Source organism: Tachypleus tridentatus, chromosome 7 (genome assembly GCF_004210375.1).
Source record: "Tachypleus tridentatus isolate NWPU-2018 chromosome 7, ASM421037v1, whole genome shotgun sequence".
NCBI lineage: Eukaryota > Metazoa > Arthropoda > Merostomata > Xiphosura > Limulidae > Tachypleus > Tachypleus tridentatus.
The window spans coordinates 139579246-139602818 of record NC_134831.1 but is presented as its reverse complement, the minus strand read 5'-3'; the positions used below and the strand labels follow the sequence as shown (position 1 = coordinate 139602818).

At 33.6% G+C, this 23573-nt stretch overlaps 3 protein-coding genes across 3 annotated transcripts in view; all 3 read left to right on the top strand.

Moving 5' to 3' along the window:
* LOC143256730 (uncharacterized) overlaps positions 1-23573 on the top strand; it is a 156671-nt gene that overhangs the window by 71575 nt on the left and 61523 nt on the right. The gene's annotated exons all lie outside the window — the stretch shown is intronic.
* LOC143256728 (uncharacterized) lies at positions 8036-9377 on the top strand. Its single transcript, XM_076514337.1, has 2 exons — positions 8036-8195; positions 8510-9377. Exons 1-2 carry the CDS (start codon positions 8184-8186, stop codon positions 9236-9238), a joined length of 741 nt encoding a protein of 246 aa, XP_076370452.1. The 5' UTR covers positions 8036-8183; the 3' UTR covers positions 9239-9377.
* On the top strand, positions 21699-22860 carry LOC143256726 (uncharacterized). Its single transcript, XM_076514334.1, has 2 exons — positions 21699-21858; positions 22230-22860. The coding sequence occupies exons 1-2, from the start codon at positions 21847-21849 to the stop codon at positions 22605-22607; spliced, it is 390 nt and encodes a 129-aa protein (XP_076370449.1). The 5' UTR covers positions 21699-21846; the 3' UTR covers positions 22608-22860.

Genomic DNA, 23573 nt, shown 5'->3' with positions numbered 1-23573 from the left:
ATTACATTTATTAAGATAAAATCTCAAGCTTAAATAAATTTAAGTGACATTTGTTTCTCACAATAATCGTGGTTGGGGTAAATATTAGTGATCTCAAACATTGTTATTCATTATAAAGTGAAATATGCGTGTAGCAAAAATGATTAGGTAAGGTTCTGTGTTCCTCTTGTAACTGCTTATTGTACTCAAACTAATCATTGATATCAACACATTATCTGATGATATTTTAATGTATGACTATTAAGTTACAAAATACAACATTTTAAGGAGAATAAAAACAATAGAATGGCAGTTGTATCTTAAATTGCTTTTGATGGCTTTCATATGAAAAACAGAGTGCTATATTGTATTTGTTTTATATAATATTTTGAAAAAAAAACGTTTAACCAAATATTGCACGCTTAATAACACCTCTTTACATGGTTGCATATGACTTATGTATTAGTGTCATAACGTAATAGTATAGTCGCAATGTCATAAAGCATCTCGATGAGTAAACATTACAGTGTTGTCACGGTTATGGTTCATTTCACTAACCTGATAGATTAATGATAGCAATGTTACGATACATTTCTCTGAACAATGTTACTATTATTATTTATGGCTCTCATGTTTAACATTGTGACTTAGTAATTGCAATGTTACAAAATAACTCTCTGACTAACCGTCATAATTTTTGCATGGTTATTGTTAATGTGATATCTTAATATTGTAGTTGAGTATTTTATATTTACGATTTTGGGGTGTTGCTACTTTGTTACTGCTTTCCGGTCCTTTCCGATCACATTCTATCAGAGATTCGTGCACTCATCAATAACCCGGCAGCGCAGTTCCTATTTAAATAGGTTCTTTCGTCGTGAGGCTGTCATGTTTAAAGCAAATTTTTACTCTCTGTGTGCTTGGAATATTTTAGTCAATGTACGAGGACGACAGTTTTCTAATACCATTTTAACTGTGATATCGTATAGAATCCAGCAGACTCTGGTTCTGGTGACTTAATTCTTTTGGCTTCATATGGAATAGCATGAATATCAGTTTCAATTTTCAGTTACTTAACGTATATCACAGCTGAAAAGATAATACGTCGAGGAAACAATTCGAGTACGTGTAACTTGTTTCGTTTCACAATACGGAGACTATGTTGTACATTGTTGCTTAGGTCACGGGGATGTCTTTTACTCTTGCCCTTTGTGATTGTGGATTCTTAGGTGTTGAAAGACACCGCACTTTGCTTTCCACGACTGTGGTACGACTTGTTTTAGGTCTCATTATGGAACTTTCTGGTGTCTCATGTTGATACATGTTACTTTTTTTTCTAGTACCATTAAATACAGAGAAATCCCTTTATTGGAAATTATCAATATGCATATTCAACACATAACTAGTATATGAGCAAATAAGGTTCATAAGTGACTCGGTCGTAAGGATGAAGGTTTATAACGTTAAACACTGGATTTTGATATCTGTGAAGGGCGTAGCTCAGAAAGCCCATTGTGCGATGTTATGGCTAAGAACAAAAAATAATAAGCGCATTAATATTTTGGGTCGGAAAGGACTATATCATAACCTTTTCAAATGTAACCAGTTTTCGATTGCATTATACTAAATTATAAAAAAAAATCAAAATATATTTATGATTCATGTCTTTCCATTAAAATTCTATCCTTGACTGTGGTTGTTACATGGCTTACTGTTTTAAATATTCATAGTTAGGCTAAGGTTACCAGATTTGAACAGATATATATATAGTAATGGAGAGAATATAATGTACTCAATAACGAAGAAGAGTATGATTACAAATAATCTTTTGGACCAGATTTAGTAGTTTTAGCATGGATACGAATCTGATGCATAATTTGATGGCTTAACAGTAGCATATGTACAATATGCCGTTATCATACTATTTTTGTTATATAACATTCGTCAAGATCAATATTCTAATGTTAACATGCTTAAGAACTCATGGTCAAGTGTGTTAAGGCGTTCGACTCATTCGAATCCCGGTTGCTTCAAATATGCTCGCCCTTTCAGCAGTGGGGACGTTATAATGTTACGGTCAGTCCCACTATTCGTTGGTAAAAGAGGAGCCCAAGAGTTGGCCGTGGGTGGTGATGACTAGCTGCCTTCTCTCTAGTTTACACTGCTAAATTAATGACGGCTAGCACAGATAGCCCTCGAGTAGCTTTGCGCAAAATTCCAAACAAACAAAGCTTAACATCTCTGTTTTAATACGATTTTCTAACTTGAGAATGTTTAAACACGTTTATCTATCTTTGCGTTTCAGTGCTATTCTGATTACTAAACACCAGTGCAACTTAACAATTTGCTATGCTTAGAAACGAAGCTTGTTTAAGACATAAATTATAGAATTAGGCCTACTACAAATGCAACACTCATCTGATGTAGATTGAAGACTGAATTGTAAGCAAATCTAGAATTATGTTTTTAATAAAAGGCGTTAAATAAATGTATTTCTATTATACTTTAAACAAATAAAATGTGTAGTTTAGAATGTTTATGTTACTCCTGTGTTCTAATATATGTCGTGATGATAATGTGTTTTCAACAAGCCTGTTTGAAATGATTGGGTCAGCATGTCTACACTGAATACACGTGTTTAGACAATAATTTAAGCATGTTTATAACACATCTTTTGAAAGTATACTGTGGGTTTGTGCAGAGCACGATAGTTTGCAATTACAGTGTTAATTATGCTCACAGTTTACGGTTTCAAAGAACATTGTTAGTATTTCTACATAGAGCACACATGTTTGAAAGGAAAATTCTGTGATGTCTACATAGAACACACCTGTTTAAAATGATAATGTTAGCATGTCCATAACACACATGCTTTAAGTTATAATGTAGGTATACATTACACTTGTGTAAAATTATAATTTGTACATATTTATACACAGTATACCTGATTGAAAGAACAACGTTAGCATATCTATACACCTGTTTGAAATTATAATTTGAGTGTATCTACACCACTCTTATCTAAACTATTATCTTAATGTTCGAACGTGTTTGCCTAATGTGATAATTTAACGCCTGAGTAACCTTAAGCTTTAAAGTTAACATAGTTGGACACGCCTGATTTTTTTCATTTTTTCAAGCACGCAGCGTTTCATTTGTTAAATAAGTGATAATTTTGCTGTTGTATAATTTTCTTTGCAATTTTTAACTTACTTGTTACATATTTCTTTCTGTAAATCTTCTACCTAACTTATGCATGCTGCAGTATTGGGTAAACAAGACCGACAGTAAATAGTCTTTTTGATTCATGATTAAAGATCAAAACAGGTTTGTATGTGGTTTCCCAGTATTTTCCCGACCTGTATTATTTGTAAGGTTCAACGCTCCCGTACTATGTACATAACCTATGTCTAACTGTATATAATATTCGACAACCTTTACCATTTATACAGCGGCGTGTTCACTGATTGGAAACTTATACAGCGTGTTCACTGATTGGAAACTTATACAGCGGCGTGTTCACTGATTGGAAACTGTGATATCTCGTGGGCCTGTTAGTGCAAAGATTCGGGAGTAGAACAACATATGAAACGTTGTAGGTGTTATACATACGTCCATCTTTATTTCCTTTGTTAGAAACTGATGTTTGAGTTTGTTTGGTTTTCTAAAAGACTTAAACATCCACTTTATTTCAGCTGGACACAATAGGTCTGAGTTTATGAAATGAGTTTATTTCTATTTTGTTTTATTTGTGGAATTAAAGCATGTAACATTTAATTATGCAGATTGAATTTATATAAATTTAAAACGGTTTTTTATAACTAACGAGTGGCATTTCTTTCTTTCTAAGAAAATAAATTGTTCACAAACCACTTTGTAATATTTTACTTGGTATTTTGTCTAATACATGTAGTTTGTTTCTCCAGAGCAACTTTGTTTTTGTGACCTGCCCAATGAACAATAAAACACAACAATAATCGTTTTTACAAAAATACAATGCGATAAAAGTTGAAACAACACTGTTTGATGACGTAAACGCTAAAGAGAGGTAAATTCCAGGTTTTTTAAATTTTAATCTGAGCTTCACCTGAAAGCGTTAAATAATATTAGTATCGTGTGTCCAAATTCCCGTCTCAGCAAATATGCTCGCTCTTTCAGCCGTGGGGGGCCTTATAATATATCGGTCAATTCCACTAGTCGTTGGTTAAAGAGTAGACCAAGAGTCGGCAGTGGGTGTTGATGACTAGTTGCCTTCCTTCTAGTTTTACACTGCTAATTAGGGACGGCGAGCTCATATAACCCTCGTGTAGCTTTGCGCGAAATTCCAAACAAACAGAAATACATCTATAAAGATTGTTTTAAAGCAAATATATGAAACTAGAACAAATTAAATGTTATAATATTTACAATTATTTCGAATATTCATCCTTCTTCGGAAGTTACTGTGGTATAAGTTGCTTTTTTTTAGAAAATTAAACATTTGAACTTAAATGCTAATTAGCATGCTAATAAGAAATAATTGTGTGTTTTCTTATAGCACACCCACATCAGGCTATCTGCCGAGTCCACAAGAAATAGTCTTCTAAGGATACATTTTTTGTAAGGTAAAACATACTGAAAATAAATCTGACAGAAAGATATGACTGTACACCTACTGTGTGAGGTAAGTTGGGTGAAATGATTGAGATCAATAAATAGGTAAGTAAACAGAAAATGTCATATTTCATGGTAAAAGTAATTGACAATTAGTTTAATTTTTATGTACTGTTTAAATTATCGTAAAATGAAAAAAATCACTTTGTTTCTCCAAAGAAAAACACCGCAAAAATAGTTGAGTTAAAGAATAATATGTTCTCGAAGTCGATCTTCGCTGGATTATTTTGGAAAATCGTGGTTAATTTCTTTCCACAACAGTTATGTAGGAATTAATTGACGTGTGTAAAAAAGGGTGAGTTCAATAGTATATTGTGGTAAGAAGTAGAGAAAGAACACGAATGAAGCATACTCAATAGAGTTTGAATGTACAAACACATCGTAACATTTTTAAATAGAAGTTACTGCTATACTAAACCTACACGTTATATGTGCTGATCTATTTCAAATGAACGTTCGTAAAATATGTAACTGTGCTCGCCTTACCTGATAGTTTTTGTTTATCTGTTCTAAATAATCCTGTCCTTGACCAACCACAAAGGGAGGCATTAGTTGTGTCTAATACATTGTTTGTGCTACACGGCTCTGAAAATCCTCGTAATAAATTCCTAGTTGTTTAACGTTAGTTGTCACATGTTGGTCCTTGACCGCACAAAATATCTCTGAAACTTACCGAATATCGGTTAAAATTAGTGTAATGTCACGTTTTAACGTAACCACTCCCTTTTGACTCATGCTACAAACCTGTATTGCGTGTTTTTATCTTCTGACTAAAATGTAGATAAAAAAAACAACTCAGAGTATTTATATATGTATATGTACATTTAAATTATTTTTAATATTATATTATATTTAAGTACTACATGGTAGAGAGTGTAAGGTTTCTAACTGCCACAACATGACCGATAACATCCACATACCATGTTAAGTGTCTCCTACCTGATATTAAATCCTTAGACATTATTTGTGTTAATAAATGTATTTGGAATTTTCATCCTGAACGTGACCTCATGTGTAGTTGTACTAGCTCAGTAGCCAAGTGTGATAACCTTAGTATTTAGGTTTAACCGCCGTCAGTTTTAAGTTATTGACAAGAGAAAAGACAGTCAATGTAGCTTTTTAAACAAAATAAACAAGTAACTGTCACATTTAATATGCACCTACAGATGAACAGAAGGAACGTGGTCGATAGATAGCATCTCGTCATGGTCCTCAGGATTTTTGAGGAACAAAAACTACAGAGTTCTATTTAGTACATTGATATACTTATATAAATACACATGTATGTAGAGAGTAAATTAAGTGTTAATGTTTCCTTGTTAGAACGTCTGGTCAGAGTCGAGAATAAAGTACAAATGTATGATTCTATTTCAGATTATGTATTTCTTTCCTCAGACTTCTTTGACGATTCTTGTTGATGCAGAATCTTCACACAATAATACAATATTTATAAATATTGTGTATTGGTTTGAAATTGTAATGACGTACAAGTTTTATTGTTGAGGATAGTGTGAAGGAAATTCGTGAAAGATGTTTTATACTCACATTCATTTTGTAATTCCTGAAAAAATTGTGTTCATATACAAATGCTTTTGCATTGTTTTATTATGTGTACTAGGTTCATATAATGTAACACACTGACGAAGTATATACTTACTAATATTGCATGTGGCCAAAGGTGAAATATATATCTATATACCCTTTGTTCTATTTTCATCAAAATTTAACGTTTTACATCAGAAGTACCCTATTTGGTTATTGAACTCATAAAATATTAAAATATATGAAAAATGAGAAATAATAAACATTCGTTTTAAACACAGCTTATAGAGACTGCATTAGCTAAACTTCAACTCAGAAAACTAAACAGTTTCTTACAGTTTCCTCCAGGGATCTAATAATATGAAAAAGAGGTGATTTATTCATAGCTTGTGGTAACTTGAGCTATTTCTAAATTGTTTATTTTATGGTTTGTTTGTTTATGAATTTCGCGTAGAACTAGCCGTCCATAATTTAGCAGTGCGAGACGAGAAGAAAGACAGCTAGTCGTCACCATCCACCACCAGCTCTTAGGCTACTCTTTTACCAACGAATAGAGGGATTGACCATCACATAATAAAGCCCCCACGGCTAAAAGAACGAGCATGTTTGGTGTGACAAGAATTTCAACCCGTAACTCATAGATTACGAGTCGAGTGCCTCAACCACCTGATTATGCTGGGCCGTATTTTAGAACGTTTTCAGAACTGTTGCGTTTATAGCTATTTTAATCCAGAGCCAATTGAGTTCTAATTCAACTGCCAGTTTCAAAGGTTAGTGAAATATAGTTCTGTTTTTAAAGTTCAATTGTTTGGCACTAAAAAATATCCATTATTGAATGCTTTACACAGGGAGACATTATATGTATATATAATTAAGCTTTTCTCTTGTGTAATGGATAAGTATGCTATATAAACTTAGTGTAAATAACTTTACAGGTGGGTTAGGCAGTAAAACTAGTGTCACAATAAATCATCGTCATTTAATGTATTTTCCACAATTTATGCTTTCGTTATCACTATAAAGAACACTAACATAGAAAGTACATATTACATGTTGTTTTAATGTGTCTTATCCTTGGTAGAGTTATTTTTGATTATTCGGTAGCAATAATGTGATATAGAACGTTTATTACAACTACGTACATTTTTAGACCTACTTTCATAAATAAACTTTCTAATATAAATTCTAGAACTGCATTAGGTTTAATATCTAATAATTAATAACATTTAATATATATTTCTTTGACTGATAACAAATGATACTATTTAACTAGCTGAAAGAAAATGCAGGGAAACTAACACATTACATATGTTATTTCATTACCAAAATGTCCTAGAGAATTATCTCAGTGAAGAGAGACGTGATGTTTAATTCTAGTTATTTATATAACTGAGCAACACAACACTGATAAATGTTTGAAACACATTATTGGACAGAGTAAGTTATAACTTTCAATGTGTGATGAATAAATCCTAACATTAAATTAGAATTTGTGTTCTCTATCGAGTATCAAAACATATTTAAACAAATGCGTGGCCAGAAAGTGCACGTTCTAGTTATACACGATGACCTCACAATTCGTAGAATCGTGAGATTCAGTACTTACACACAATAGTCTCTTACCTTGATAAATGTTAGCTGATATTACCAGCATATGGTATTTTATGCTGTTTGACTTTGTCAGGGAGATTTTTACTCAAGGAAGTCTAGTCAGGTTAGTTTTTATATACAGGTTTATGTGCTTTTTTATAACTCATAGTGAGTTTAATAGGTGATCAGGTTTTCTTTAATATTAAAATACGCCACCCACTTCTACATATTTACAACATAACGTGTTTTTCTTTCGACTTATATCCGGTAAAACCCATTCTAATGAATTAACATTTGTCTGTGAAAAATTCAATGAAAGGCATTATATTTAGAGCAGTTTGACGTCACGAGTGGAGGTATAAAAGAGGGCTTACCTGGGCTCTTCGTATCAGTTATCTCACACCAACCAGCTTGAAAACATGAATACTTTGGTGGGTATATCGTAGAATAATATAAGATTTGTGAAGTAAAATGAGTTATTTTTATGCAATTTTAATAGGTTTTTGTCGTTTTAGACATATACGTGTGAATCAGAAATATAATTTATTTTTCTAAATAAAAATCTTGAAATGCGTCCATTTTTTAGATAAGGAACTTTCCATAGGGATACGTATCCTTGTGTATTATTAAGTATTTGATCAACTGTTTTTTCTTTAGAAATATCAAACATAGCTGGTGATCGTATAGTATTATTTAGCATAGGAAACTTCTGTGAAAGCTGTCTTTTTCTTTTCTTTTCTTTTAGATTGCCGCCATTTTCTTCGGTCTCTTGGCCTACACTCATGCTGGATTTCTGTCAGCACCCTATGGAGCAGCCGTCGCTCACGGTACCATTGGTCATGGTCTAGTTGCCCCAGCTGCTGTCGCTCACGGTACCATTGGTCATGGTTTAGTTGCCCCAGCTGCTGTCGCCCATGGTGTTGTATCTCACGGTGTTATTGCTCCAGCCGCCGTCGCTCATGGTGCCATATCTCACGGTGTTATTGCTCCAGCCACCGTCGCTCATGGTGCCATATCTCACGGTGTTATTGCTCCAGTTGCAGTTGCCCATGGTGCCATTTCCCATGGATTTGTTGGCCCATCTTCTATTACACATGGAGCATTTGCACATGGTGCCGTGGGTCCTGCCGTCGTTGCTCATGGTGCTGTCGCTCCCCATGGAGTTGCTGCCGGAGATTCAACTGGTGCCATCGGTGCTGCCCAGGGTGCCTTTGCCGCCGCACAGGGAGCTGCTGCCGCTAAAGAAGGTTTAATTTTGCGAGGTGCCCCAGCCGGACGAGTGAGTTCCTCTGTCTCTAGAATCAACCACGGCCATAGTATTGGTTTAGCTCATGCAGGTCTAGGATACGCTGGACACGGCTATGCTGGAGCTTATGGACTGGGTTTACCCGCTCCCTATGGATACAGATACGCTGGTGCCCACGGTTTGGGATACGGCCATGGTCTTGGTTTTGCTAAAGCTCTGATACACTAAATACTTTACCAAAGAAGTTAATTTATTGAAATACGTAATGAAAAATTAACCGTATTTCAAATGCATACCTGTATATTTATAAAGAGGGTGAAACATTGTGATAACTATATTTTTAGTTAATAAATGATTGAGGAAGACACTGGCCGAGTATTGTAACACATCTCTCAACACTCGCACGTATTAATGAGCGAAATAAATGTAGGGAAAATATACACAGTTATAACGTGAAGCTCCTTTATCCAAAATTACCAGTTGCCTTTCTTAAATATCTAATAACCACTCCTGCAAAATGTAAAGAAATAATTACTTCTCAAGTAAATGTGACCACCGAACAAATTCAACTTTAAAGTACCGAAAAATTTTAATGCGAGATACAAAATTCCCCCTTTAACAAGTTCTTGATTATCCTACTTTCTTAACCGACCTTAAATTTTACTTGGTTAAAGAAGGACTACTTTAATTCTTATCACCAGATGACTTCTCAGTGGATTATTCTGTGAGTAACTCATTGTAGGTATGTGTCTCTGTGTACTAAAATACTGAGAATATTGTCCCCTTTTTAAATTCTCATATTTGTTTTCCAAGAGTCATTTCCCATTAATTATTTTACTTTATTTTACTTATTAACTCTTTATACTTAGAACTTCGTTGAACATTATCTGATTTTTCACTTTAATTTTGTTTGGTGCAACAATGATTTTGTTGTATCTCATCAAGAATCCATTACCAACGACTACTACGAACATCGATGCTAGGACGAATGTAAAGTACATTAACCATTTAATTCAAGAATTACTCTATATAAGTAGACATTTGATAAATGCACTCACTTATGTTGACTAATTCATGTAAAGATAAAACATATTTGTTTGAAGTTTCAGTTTTCTGAAACATATTGTTCTTCAGCTCTTTGCTTATGGAAATGTGAGGCTAATACTATAAAAGTGCATTTGGTTTGTTTTGAATTTCGCGCAAAGCTACATGAGGAATATCTGCGCTAGACGTCCCTAATTTAGCAGTATAAGGCTAGAGGGAACGCAGTTCGTCATCACCACCCACTACCAACTCTTGAGCTACTCTTTTACCACGGTTAAGAGAGCGAGCATGTTTGGTGTTACAGGGATTCAAACCATCGACCTTTGGATTACGAGTCTAGTGCATGCAATTTGTCATTAGTTTTCGTATCGGGTGACTCTTTAGTACTGAATCTCAACAAGCTTAGATAACGTAGATTTTTCACGTAGGTTAGCGATAAATTGATAGAGCTTCGACACTAGAGTGCGAAATTTAATTTTCTATAGTAGGCATAGCGCAAAAAACCCATTGTATAACTTTGTGCTAAAAGCAACAAAAAGTTAGTTTTATTACAGTTATATATAAATCAAATAATGAATATATAGATAGAGCCAGTGATCAGTTAAATTAGGGGTAAACCAAAGTGTAGTTAGCCTGTGCAGACTTTTTACTTTTTTAAATTAATATATTTAAATATATATCTAAATATTAAATCTTGGAGCTAAATCGCCTTAAAAACCTATGGTTGCAATTTACTTTTTTGGCGACATTTGGAGCTAACGTTTTTTTTTAAGTCTTTCTTCCAATGACATCTATGGGGACATTCTGGAACAAAATAATACACAAAACAGAATTGAATGCGATCTTGAAGCACGGTAATTAAACAAAATAGTAAAAACAATACAAAACAACTGGTGATTGAAAAAACATTAAAAATTAAAAAAAAACACTGCAAAGAAAGAAATAACATTTTAAGGTAGTAAATGAAGTTTGTTTTAAAATTCAATAATAAGCTGAACCATTTGTTAATACCCAAAGACCTTAACCAACCCTATAAGAATCGACACCCTAGACAAATCAAGACTTGCAACTCCACGCGTCCAAATCTCGCTTCACCCAACAAGTTCCTACTTTCACTGATCACCAACACATAATCCTTACTTATACGTTTTACTCAGTTAACACACGAATAACACTTATACTGGTATAGAACTTCCATATTATAATACAGGACAGTACCATCGCTCATATGTTCCATAACAAACGCCTAATTTTTTTAAAACGACATATTAGCAACAAAGGTTTACGCTTCCATTGTCAACTCCCGAACAACACACAATTGTTACATGATACTCAGTTGTCACTGGCACAAATGTAACATTTGCCCTTACATTGATCATAGACCATCTGTTAGAGGCACTGAATCAGCGTTTTAATTATTTTATTTAATTTATTCTGTTATTAGTAACAACTGTAGGATAAACCATCCGTATAGTTGCTGAATGTACACGAAAACACTTACACAGCATCTTGATTAAAGATCAAGATAAAACTGTAGTTTGCCACATCATTTCTTTGAACATTTTTAAATACTGACCCTAAGGAAAGCTCCCTCCAACATCAATCAATGAACCACAATACAAAACTTTGGTTGTTTACGGCTTTTGCGTATTAAGAAAGGATTCAGTTTTTATAAAATTATTTTTAATAACTTCATTAATTATCTTAAAATGTTTATTTATTTTTTGTTATGTAAAGTTTTATATTTTTAATAATTTTATTACTTGTTTAAAATTATCAACCTTATTAAAATAATAAATATTGTTACTAGTTATTGTTTAATTCTCATGGTTCTATGTTGCGTTACATTCGGTTTTCGTGTACGTTTCGTTTCAAAACGTTTCCGTAGTTAATAGTGCAGGCGTGTTTCTGGCTTAAAAAAAAAAGCATGTACTCAAAACGTTGCCAACAAAATAACTTAGAACCATAGTTTATTGAGGTAATTTATTTCCAAATGTATTATTGATTTTATTATATCACCTTCATATTTTTGTATTATATATATATATATATATATATACCCTTTTTGCTAACTGGCTCAATGACATGAGTGAATACTTATAAAGTTTAAACCAGATTCCAATGTTTGAAGAGGACACACTATAGAGGTACCGACATGGCCAGGTGGTTTTGGCACTCTACTTGTAATCCGAGAGTCGTGGGTTTGAATTCCTGTCACTCCAAACATGCCCGCCCTTTTAGCCATGGGGGTGTTACAATGTGACGGTCAATCTCACTATTCGTTGGTAAAAGAGTAGCCCAATAGTTGGCGGTGGGTGGTAATGACTCAATGCCTTCTCTCTAGTTTTACACTGCTAAATTATGGACGGCTAGCGCAGATAACCCTTCTGTAGCTTTACGTGAAATTCAAGCTAAACTTACTGACGAACTTTAGAAATGTAGAATTACAACTATTATTCTACTCAGATTGCCTATAAAATTTTATCTCGAAATAAATTAAATCATTTGTAGTAAAATCAGTCACAATATCTTACAAAGATAATGAAAACAAGGCTAAATAAGACCGTTTCTTAGATCATAACACGTTATAAATACCATAATCATATTTATTATTCTACTCATGCATACGTGCAAATCCTTTTGAGAACAGTGTATGTTTTTTGAAAAGCAATATCGGTTGATTTTTATGTAGCGCAAGGTTACACAGTGGACTATCTGTGCTTTGTTCATCGCAGGTTACTGAGCTCTGCGCTTTCAAAACTAATAAATTCGTTTTAAAACGCTCACTAATCCCAGGAAAATGTTTGATAGTTATTTTACTTCGGCTTATTCTACTCTGTTATTTAGGGAATGTAGAACATGTAATATAAATCTCTTTCATTCGCATGAAAAAACAACACGATCTTACTGATTACGTTAATAAAATTACCCTTCTTTCTTTACGTTTAAAACAAGACAAAAGAATCCTACCGCCCTGTCTGTGAACTTAATATTGTGAAGGTTACCTACAATAGGCCTTGCATTGGTTAAACTTTTCGAGCAGATAAAGCGGCTATTTTTTTGTCGCCTTAAGCAATTATTTTCCATCCATTTTGTAGGGCGTGGCCCTGCGCTTTCTGTAGTAAATAGATTAACATTGACGTTATAGTTTTAGGTTTAAAGAAGGTGAAGGTTTAGGACTTCGTGTGTCCTTGTAAGTTATTACCTTGACGTCACGAAATAAAATATAAAAGGATCTCCTTGTGCACTGTGGGGCCTGGCATGGCCTAGCGCGTTAAGGCGTGCGCTTCATAATCTGAGGGTCGCGGGTTCGCGCCCGAGTCGCGCCAAAACATGCTCGCCCTCCCAGCCGTGGGGGCGTTATAATGAAACGATCAATCCCACTATTCGTTAGTATAAGAGTAGCCCAAGAATTGGCGGTGGGTGGTGATGACTAGCTGCCTTCCTTCTAGTCTTACACTGCAAAATTAGGGACGGCTAGCACAGATAGCCCTCGAGTAGCTTTGTGCGAAATTCCAAAAAAATCAAACCAAACCTTGTGCACTGCAAATATCCCTCAGCTGCCACTGGTTATTCGGCATAAACCAGCATTTTAACATGAACACTGTGGTAATAATTCTGTTCAAAGAGTTGTCATTTTCTTTATTTTCCCGAGATCTAATTCTTATGTACCCAAAGAAATTAATTTCTTCATGAGTCGCAGGAGATAAGAAATATTATTTTATTTGATTTGCTTGGTTTATTTTGAATTTCGCGCAAAGCTACATGAGGGCTGTTTGCGCTAGCGATCTCTAGTTTAGCAGTGTAAGACTGGAGGGTGGGCAGTTGGTCATCACTATTCACGGCCAGCTTTTGGGCTACTCTTTAACCAAAGAATAGTGAGATTGACCTAAACAATATAACGTTCCCACAGGTGAAAGGGCGAGCATGTTTGGTGTGACGAGGATTCGAATCCGCGACCTTTAGATTACGAGTCGAGTGACTTAACCAACTGGTCGTGCCGGGCTTACATCATTTTATAGCCGCTTCTCTGTCCATACGGCCCCTGGTGGGAGAGCAGTAAGTTTTCGAATTTAAAACACTAAAGCTAGAGGTTTGATTCACCTCGGTGAACCCAGCACATAGCCTAATGTGATGTCAATGTGACGTTTGTAGCTCTGACAACAATTTGTGTATTATTTGGAAGAATCGTATAACATGACTTGTATATAATTATCCAAATTACTGATATAATCACGATTATTACTAATCAAACACTGCCACCTAGTGGCACAGCGATATGTTTGCTGGTGTGCAGAGCACAGATAGCCAATTGTGTAGCTTTGTGCTTAATCACAGACAAATCTAAAAAGCTACTTTGAAGAACCGTGAATTGTTTGTTTGTTTTTGAATTTCGCGCAAAACTACACAAGGGCTATCTGCGCTAGCCTTCCCTAATTTAGCATTGTAACACTAGAGGGACGGCCGCTAGTCATCATCACCTTCTGTCAACTGTTGGGCTACTCTCTTACAAACTAATAATGGGATTGATCGTGACTTTATAACGCTCTCACAGCTGAAATTGCTAGCATGTTTTGTGTGACGGGTATTCAAACTCTCTACCCTCAGGTTACGAGTCGAGCGCCCTAACTACCAAGCCATATCAAATCGTGAAAAACTATTAAAAATAATTTAATCAATATAAAAATAGACCTTTCAAAGGTTTGATGCCATATATTTACAAACATTTGTTCATATGACCATTTCCTCACGTCTATCTGTAATAAATTTGAAGCTGTTGTACGTACACGATAAATAAATAGACAGTTGAAATTAAATAACAATATCAATATGGATGTAACCAAATTAATATAATACCATTATGTAATTAACAACTGAGAATTAACTGTATATTACAAGAATTATTAAAAATAAGTAAATAGTAAAACATTCAGATCCAAAAAAGTATAAAACAGTAGTGGATACATTTATATTTATTATAATCAGTTACGTTTTTGTAACATAAAGGACTGTAGAGGTCATTGTAAGAGTTTTTTTGTTTTTTTGAATTTCGCACAAAGCAAGTTGAAGACTATCTGTGCTAGCCGTTCCTAATTTAGCAGTGTGAGACTAGAGGGAAAGCAGCTAGTCATCACCACTTACCGCTAACTCTTGGGCTACTCTTTTACCACCGAATAGTGGGATTAACCATCACATTATAACGCCCCCATTGCTGAAAGGGCGAGCATGTTTGGTGCGACCGGGATTCGAACCCGCGACCCTCAGATTACAAGTCGAATGCCTTAACCCAGGTGGGCCAACCCTTGCAAGATCTTTATAAATATAGTGATCTTGATGTATGACGTCTATATAATAAGAATACATAATATAACGCTTTATTGTCTTGCAAATCATAAGATGGATTAGAATCTTTTTTTAGGGGGTCGCAAAATGATATCTCCCACACAGTGGTGATTAAAATAATAATTAATTTCAGTGAAATAAAATGAGACAATGTTTTAGTATAACATCCGACACAGCAAGTGGGACAGTTGAAATTAATGTTGTCTTATAATTATCTGGAGTTTAAAGGTCATTTTGTTTTTTAACTTTATTATCAAAATGTGTAAGTTCTTCTGGAACGTCCTACAAATTTTAAAAAACAACATGAAACAAAGATATTTTGAGAGCATGTCTTAGCTTATTTTCCCCTGAGATCCGAACAAATGTTCGTCATCAGAGTTAATTTCCTTTTTATGCTGATTTTGATTTAATTCTTAATTCTTTCTTATTTAGCTTAACAAATGTACGTTACAAAATTGATGGAACACTATGAGTATATTTAACTAAACGTCAGAAGAGAGAACTTTGATAGAGGTTGTTACACCATCAAAAATAATTCAGACATTACTAAGAATAACATAATTTGATAATGTTTCCCAATATGGTGACTTTAGCACATCATAGAAAATGTTTAAAAATAGTTTTGTTTCAAACGCCAATAGATTTTTAACAGTTACAAGTTGTATGTGTATGTTTTTTTAATTTTGCCCAAAGCTACATCAGAACTATCTGTGCTAGCCGTCCCTAATTTAGTAGTGTAAGACCAAAATGGAAGGCAGCTAGTCATCACTACCCACTGCCAACTCTTGGGCTACTCTTTTACCAACGAATAGTGGGATTGATCGCACGTTATAACGCCCCCACGGCTGAAAGGTTGTTGTTTGGTGCAATGGGGATCGAACCAGCGACTCTCAGATTACGAGTCGAACGTCTTAACCCATTTGGCCATGCCGGGCTCTGAGTATGTTTAAAATGTCATTATTTTCAGCTGGTGAATCTTTCAAAAATTAAGTTCAGCTTGTTTTCAATGAGCATTTCACTTAATTAAAAACTTTGCACAAGAAGTTTATATCAAACAACTTAAAGAACAGTCTTCACTATTTTTGAAAATATAGCCTTCAGTTAACGTTTTTTAAATCTTAAGTTCATAACTGTTAATTATTATAAACACAAAAGTTATTTAAGAAAACTTACTATCGAAAGTAATAAAACTATTTTAGCATGTGTAATATATTTTACAAATGTACCTCATTATTTTTGAAAGGCAATAAAACTTTACAAGGTAATAAAAACTTTGCCATTAGTTATAATACTAAAACATCGCTAAAATGGTAATAACTAACGTTATAAGTCTTCAGAGTCTTTGCGCTGTCACTGGGGAGCAGTAATAATAAAGAAGTATTCATACAGACAGCAGAAAACAAACTGTTATTTTTTCTCTGTAAATGATGCAAAATCAGAGAAAAACAAAGTAACTCTGAAAGTGTATACTTTCTTCATAATAATATATATTATATAAACAAAAGATTACGAGCTCACGTATTTTTGACACCTTGTATTACGTACATACATTAAATGTATAATTATAATAATATATCAGATATTTTATTTTTACAGAATGAGTCGACGTCATTTGTAAAGTTTAGAAGAAAATATATTCGAAAACTAATTTTATTACAAAATTTTTAAGGTTAATCAGAACAAAAAATAATGTTACTGATTATTGTCATTGGCATAATATAAACGAAACGTTGTGTTTCAAAAAGACAGATTGACAAAGAATCAGTAGCTACAATAATTATCACTCTGCCTAATTGTTTTGATCAAACATATAGTATAAAAATATTAAAACCAGAATATCATTTATTGTTCTCTAACGAAATGTAAGTGGACAGAAACAGTTATACGACACACTTAGATAAAAAATAATAATTATTCTTAACTTAAAGAAGTGATCGTGGCAGTAGTAAATGCAAGTGCATGGCAAGAGCAGACTGTACTGTGTAAAATCTGAAACTGCAGTAATTTCTATATGTTCAGTCAGTACATTGATTATTTGCGTATGTTTTTCACAGCGATTATAATAAACTTATCCAATTTTTTTTATTTAAAGATATCTTGAAATATACTAGAATTAGTTGATAAAAAGTTTTAATTAATAAACTAAAATCACCTTTATTTCATCTGATAGTTTACAATACTTCGAACTACATTTTATTACTATTCTGAATCACTTCATGCTACACAGTTGGGTTTCCTTCTATTGCCACCTGAAACTGTAACAGATTTGCGTTAAACGTTTGTTTTAGTATCTATGCTTGTTTCGATATAGTTTTCGTTTTCGCATGTTACGTATATCCTTTCCTGTATATTACGCAAGTCCCATCTGATCTCGAAATTTGAAGAAGTTTCTTGAGAGTAAGAGTGAACAATATTTGTTTCACAAAACCGTTTGCGCGTTTTCGAACATTGTTGAAACTTCGAGAAACTTGCAAATTAATTAATAAAAAACCAGTTGGCCGAAAGAGAGTAATAGAAGAACATTATTACTAGTTTATTACAGTCAGTGTGCTATAGACCCAGGAAGCTATAATTGTGATTAACACCTATTAATCGGAAAACTACAGAATTTGTCCAGGAACGTTTATAGATTTTGAATATTACAAACCGTTCAACTTTGGTAAATTACTACAGACATTATCATTTCTACAAGAACACAAAATATATTCACCGGAAAAGTCAGCTTTTAAGAGGTGTGAGCCAACCAAACTAGCCAGCTTAAGCGAGGTGTGACAATATTAACTCGGAATTAATTTTCTCGGCGTGGAGCTAGATCGTCGATAAGTTATTCAGTTCTAGACTAGATATACAACTCAGTATAGTTTGTAAAACTCTTCTACATAAATCATCATTTGTAATAACAATTAGTAATAACCTTTATTTGTTTGTCTGGAATTAAACACACAGCTACACAATTGACTATTTGTGTTTTGCCCACTATGGGTATCGAAAGCCGGATTCTGGGGATGAGAGTCTACAGACATACTGCTGTGCCACTGGGGATATAAGTGTTATTATAAGTTATATAGTTTTTATATTTGTATTTTAAAATGTATTTGTGTTAGCATATTGTGTATCAGTTTTGTTGCCAAACATCACATATTTAGTACATATTAACATTTAATTAATTACTAAGTTAAAATATCCGGTTATTTGAAATATTAATGCCTAATATACGTAGCATAATAAATCGGAGACTCGTCCGGAATATAATATAATATGTAGCATAACTTATTTATTTATAACGTAATTTAGGTAATCATAGAACAGTGCTTATTTTGTTAGTAAGCTCGGTATTTGTAATTACGCATATCATTAACTTAGTTTAAGCATACTATTATAATAGTTTGGTCTCCTCTTGGGTTAACAACAAGATTACTGGATTACATTGCTAAAAACATGAATTAGATTTTCCGGGGTGGAGAGAACGCAAAAGAAAGACATTTAAAAGTTGATTTAAATCGAACAATTATTTTAAATTTAATAACTCATTTCGAACTCTATTTAAGCTTACACAATACCTCTCTTCATGTCACAATCCACTGGAACTGTAGTTTAATGTTACATTTGTGTGCAACAGGCCAATGTAAACGAAGCTCCATGTGTTTTAGTTGGGAAGACAGCCAGTAAACACTACCTTGCCACCCACTATTCACCCTAAGAAACTGACTATCGCTCTGATAACACACGCAAAGCTTAATGTGTGGATATTATTAAGTGGTATCAAACTGGTTGGAGCTCGGCTTTCCATATCCGAAATTCTCTATTTTACCACAGAACCAACTCGTACCCTCAAACAAAACGTCTAAACAGATTAAACAAAGTACAGATATTACTCAATGGATAAGAACTAGTTTTAATGTTCGAAATTGTCTCTTTCATTTTGCGTAAAATTGACCTAATTATGATTGTTCATTTTCTCCACAATTATGTGAAGGACTACTTTCGTTAAAACAACAAAAGTATATAACACATTCTTGGTTAATGTTACCAAATTATGTAAAAAATGTAAATGGTTGTTCTATTACTATTGAAAAAACGTAATGACACTTATCTAGCATGGTTCAGCACTTTTAGTACGTTAGGAAAAACTGCATTATCTAATTAATATATTCAAAAGTAAAAACTCCTAAGACCTATCATCTTGTTGGTTTTTCTAACCAATACAATTGTACAGCCGATGTTATGAATCCTCATTGTTTGTGACGGTTGCATCGGAACTGTTTAGAACCTGACCTACAGTTATGAGTTTAGAGATTTGGGTTAATATTAATAATAAACAATTTGGTGTTAATATAAATATATTTATAGAAACGTTAAACGAAACGACATTAATAAAAATATTAAATTCTGATGTTTAATGATTTAAACAAAATTGATAAAAATTAAAGTTTATTAATTTAATTTATTTCGTTTCGAAACAGTTCAAGTAATTAAAGAGATAAATAGCGTCTTCACCAATGTTTTGCTTTCCAGTGGTTCAATAGTAGGTCTGAAGTTTAAACGTTAAAATCTGAGCTTTGATACCCGCAGTGGACACAATACAGAGAGTCTCCCACTGGTATAGCGGTAAGTCTACGAATTTACAATGCTAAAATCAGGGGTTTGAGTCTGCTCGGTGGACTCAGTAGGTACCTCAATCTGGATTTGCTATAATGAAAAACAGACATACATACACACCCAGAATACAGAGAGCCCATTGCATAGCTTCGTAATCAATAAGAAAAACAGACATACACACACACACACACACACACAGAAACCCAGAATACAAAGAGCCCATTGCGTAGCTTCGTAATAAATAAGAAAAACAGACACACACACGGAAAATACAGAGAGCCCATTGCGTTATCAATGACGATCTTATGCCTGCTATATCTAAGTTAGCATTTGATATATTATTTAGCTGTTATATTATTACATTTTTCTCGACTTTCAAAAGTTCTTATAACTAAACAAGAATTACGATGCTCTAAGCGCTGTGATTAGAACTTGCGACTTATATCATTCTAGGCATTACGGCTAACTTGTGTGTTTAAGGTCAACATTTGTAGCTGCACTTGTGTGTTCAAGTATCAAAATTTGTAGCTGTACTTACGTGTTTAAGTGTAAACCCTTATAGCTATCCTTGTGTGTTTAAGTGTAAACATTTGTCGCTGTACTTGTGTGTTCAAGTATCAACATTTGTAGCTGTACTTGTGTGTTCAAGTATCAACATTTGTAGTTGTACTTCTGTGTTCAAGTATCAACATTTGTAGCTGTACTTGTGTGTTCAAGTATCAACATTTGTAGCTGTACTTGTGTGTTCAAGTATCAACATTTGTAGTTGTACTTGTGTGTTCAAGTATCAACATTTGTAGCTGTACTTGTGTGTTCAAGCATCAATATTTGTAGCTGTGCCTGTGTGTTTAAGTATCAACATCTGAAGCTGTACTTGTGTGTTTAAGAATCAATATTTGTAGCTGTACATTGTATTTTCGTTAAATGCTCATCGTGTACGTGCAGGGTTTCGATGCCGTAATAACTAAAAAACCTCCACAAATATCATGGCTCATTTTATTTTATCAACATAGCAGTAATCGAGAGTGGAGAGAAATATTGATATAAAAAACATGAAAATTTCAGCAGTTCATTATTATTTTTGTCACTTACCATAGAGCAAGAATAGTAATATTAACAATAATTAACAATAGTAATATTACTTTATATCATTAAGGAGCACAAAATAAATTCTTTGATTTTTAGTAGTTATTATTATCTATAACACATCGAGTTGTTAATACTTGAGTATAAATAAAGTATTAACAGTCCCAACATTTATTATTTATTATGGCAGTGCAATCATTTCTGAGATGGACGTAATCGTTGTTTTATCTACAGGTCTTTAGGTTAGTTAATGAAATAGCTATAATTACTGGCATTAGCAATTAATTTAGAGTCGCCTAATCTTCACATAGTTAGGTTTTATGGGCAACACTATTAAGTATGCTTTCTTAATAAAAGATTATATACTTATATTCTGTGGTAAGGATACAGTTCATAAGAACTACCAAACTCAAGGCCATTTTTACCTGGCCTCGTTCTGTTTTTTTTTTTTTGTGGCAAAATGGTTTTTATGATTGGTTGTATTGTTTAACCGAAATACTTCACGTTTTGAGTCCTTGGGTAACTATGATACTTTCTATCAAGGGGTTTTTCTTTCAGAAAATTCTCCAGAATGGTAATGACATTTCTGCTGATGGTAAAATATAGGGAAGTCTTTCCGTTGCAAGATGTCCTTGGTTATGTATGTCTCTCTTGGGTGTGGTCAGTTAACGAGGCTAATGGAAGTATAAAAAGAGCTCCTTAAGGACTTTCCAACGCTCTTCATAACCAGTTGAATTTTCTTCAGCACAAACCAGCATCAAAAAATGAACATTGTGGTGAGTACAAAACTGTTTGGTTCTAATTATTTCAAATCTAAGTAAACTCGGAACTTTTCTCAATAACAACCATTGGAACCATATGAAAATAGTTTTACCTTACGTTATTAAAACTTGATTTTATTTTGAATATCCTAAATTATTTATATAATATTTTTTGATAAATGAAATTAGATAACTAATTGTAGACTATGACAACAAACTTGTTTCAGTATTATTATGTTATAAATCTTTTTTTTACAGTTCATAATGAGCAAAACAATGTTAATAATTAGCATAATTATCAGAATTTTCACTAGGAACTTTGCACTTTATTATTAACTTAATTAATCTCTAATTACCATGACACCGTGTCTTAATTTTCCTCACAGTTTGCGACCGTTTTCCTCGGCCTCTTGGCCTACTCACACGCTGGTTTTCTGGCTGCTCCTTATGGCGCTGCCGTCGCTCCTTACCACCTAGCTCCTGCTGGAGAAATCACTGGTGCCATCGGTGCTGCTCAGGGAAGATATGCCGCTGCCCAAGGTGCTTACGCTGCTGCCCAGGGTAGATTCGCCGCCCTTCAGGGAGCTGCTTCTGCCAAGGAAGGTCACCTTCTTCGTCATGGATATGGTTATGGTCCTGGCTTTACCTATGCTGGTCTTGGATACGCTGCTCCTTACCACTATGGCTACTATGGCTTAGGTTTGGCCGGTTACGGTTATACTGGTGCCTACGGTCTTGGAGTAGCTAAAGCCCTGATCCACTAATCAGTATATATAATCAGTTATTTTAGTTCATTGTACCAAGTTATAATAAACTTATATCGGTTTTTGTTACCTTTATTTTTTAAAACCCGCTAAATGCAGAAGTTTACTGAGAAAATAAGTTATCTTAAAAGGATTTAAGCAAGTGCTAAAAGTCTACAGGCTGCCTTATGTTTATGTAATAACTACGTACATTACATTTTCAAATGTATTCAACAGTTAAAGATATACTAATAAAGGCAATAATATTTATACATATATGAGTATTGTGTGCTTACTTAGGGAGGTTCATGCGAAAAAACATCGAATTGGCTGAGATACAACTGCTATAAAATATAATTTTATGTATTTTTTACTTCTGATATAATTTTTTTAAATCTTTGTTTATGCGTGGATTTGCTATACGTATTTTCATGGCTGTTTTGTAGCATTAATTGTAATAGTCTTATTACATTTATTGTACTGTTGTTAAAATATTTAATATAGGTAAAACTAGTTAAGTAAATCTACAGTAATCGAAACATGCTCGTTCTTCTATAGTGGAGTTTCGATTAATGTTGTTATAGTTTTAAAAAAAGTGACCGCCATTTTGGGAATTATGACCAGATAAGTATATAATGCCATAAACTGTATATCATGTCTAGATCTGATGTGAGTCTTTTTAAGTCCCTTATGACGTCCATATCACTTACATAGATCAATATCTAGACTGCTCGAGCTTATGAATCTCTAAGAATATTGCACTTTAGAATTTTTTTTTGAAAAGTTGAATTGTAATATAGAACACAACCTAAAACGTTTTAAACATTTACCACGATATGCAATGGATTTAGAAGTAGCTTATTGTTGTCAGTTATTTAAACCTTTAGAGATTATTTTGTTCGTTTTAAGAATCGTTGTCACTTTGTATAATAATTACAATTGTCAGTTATTCTAGGGGTGCATTCTTGTAAAACCAAACATCAGCCA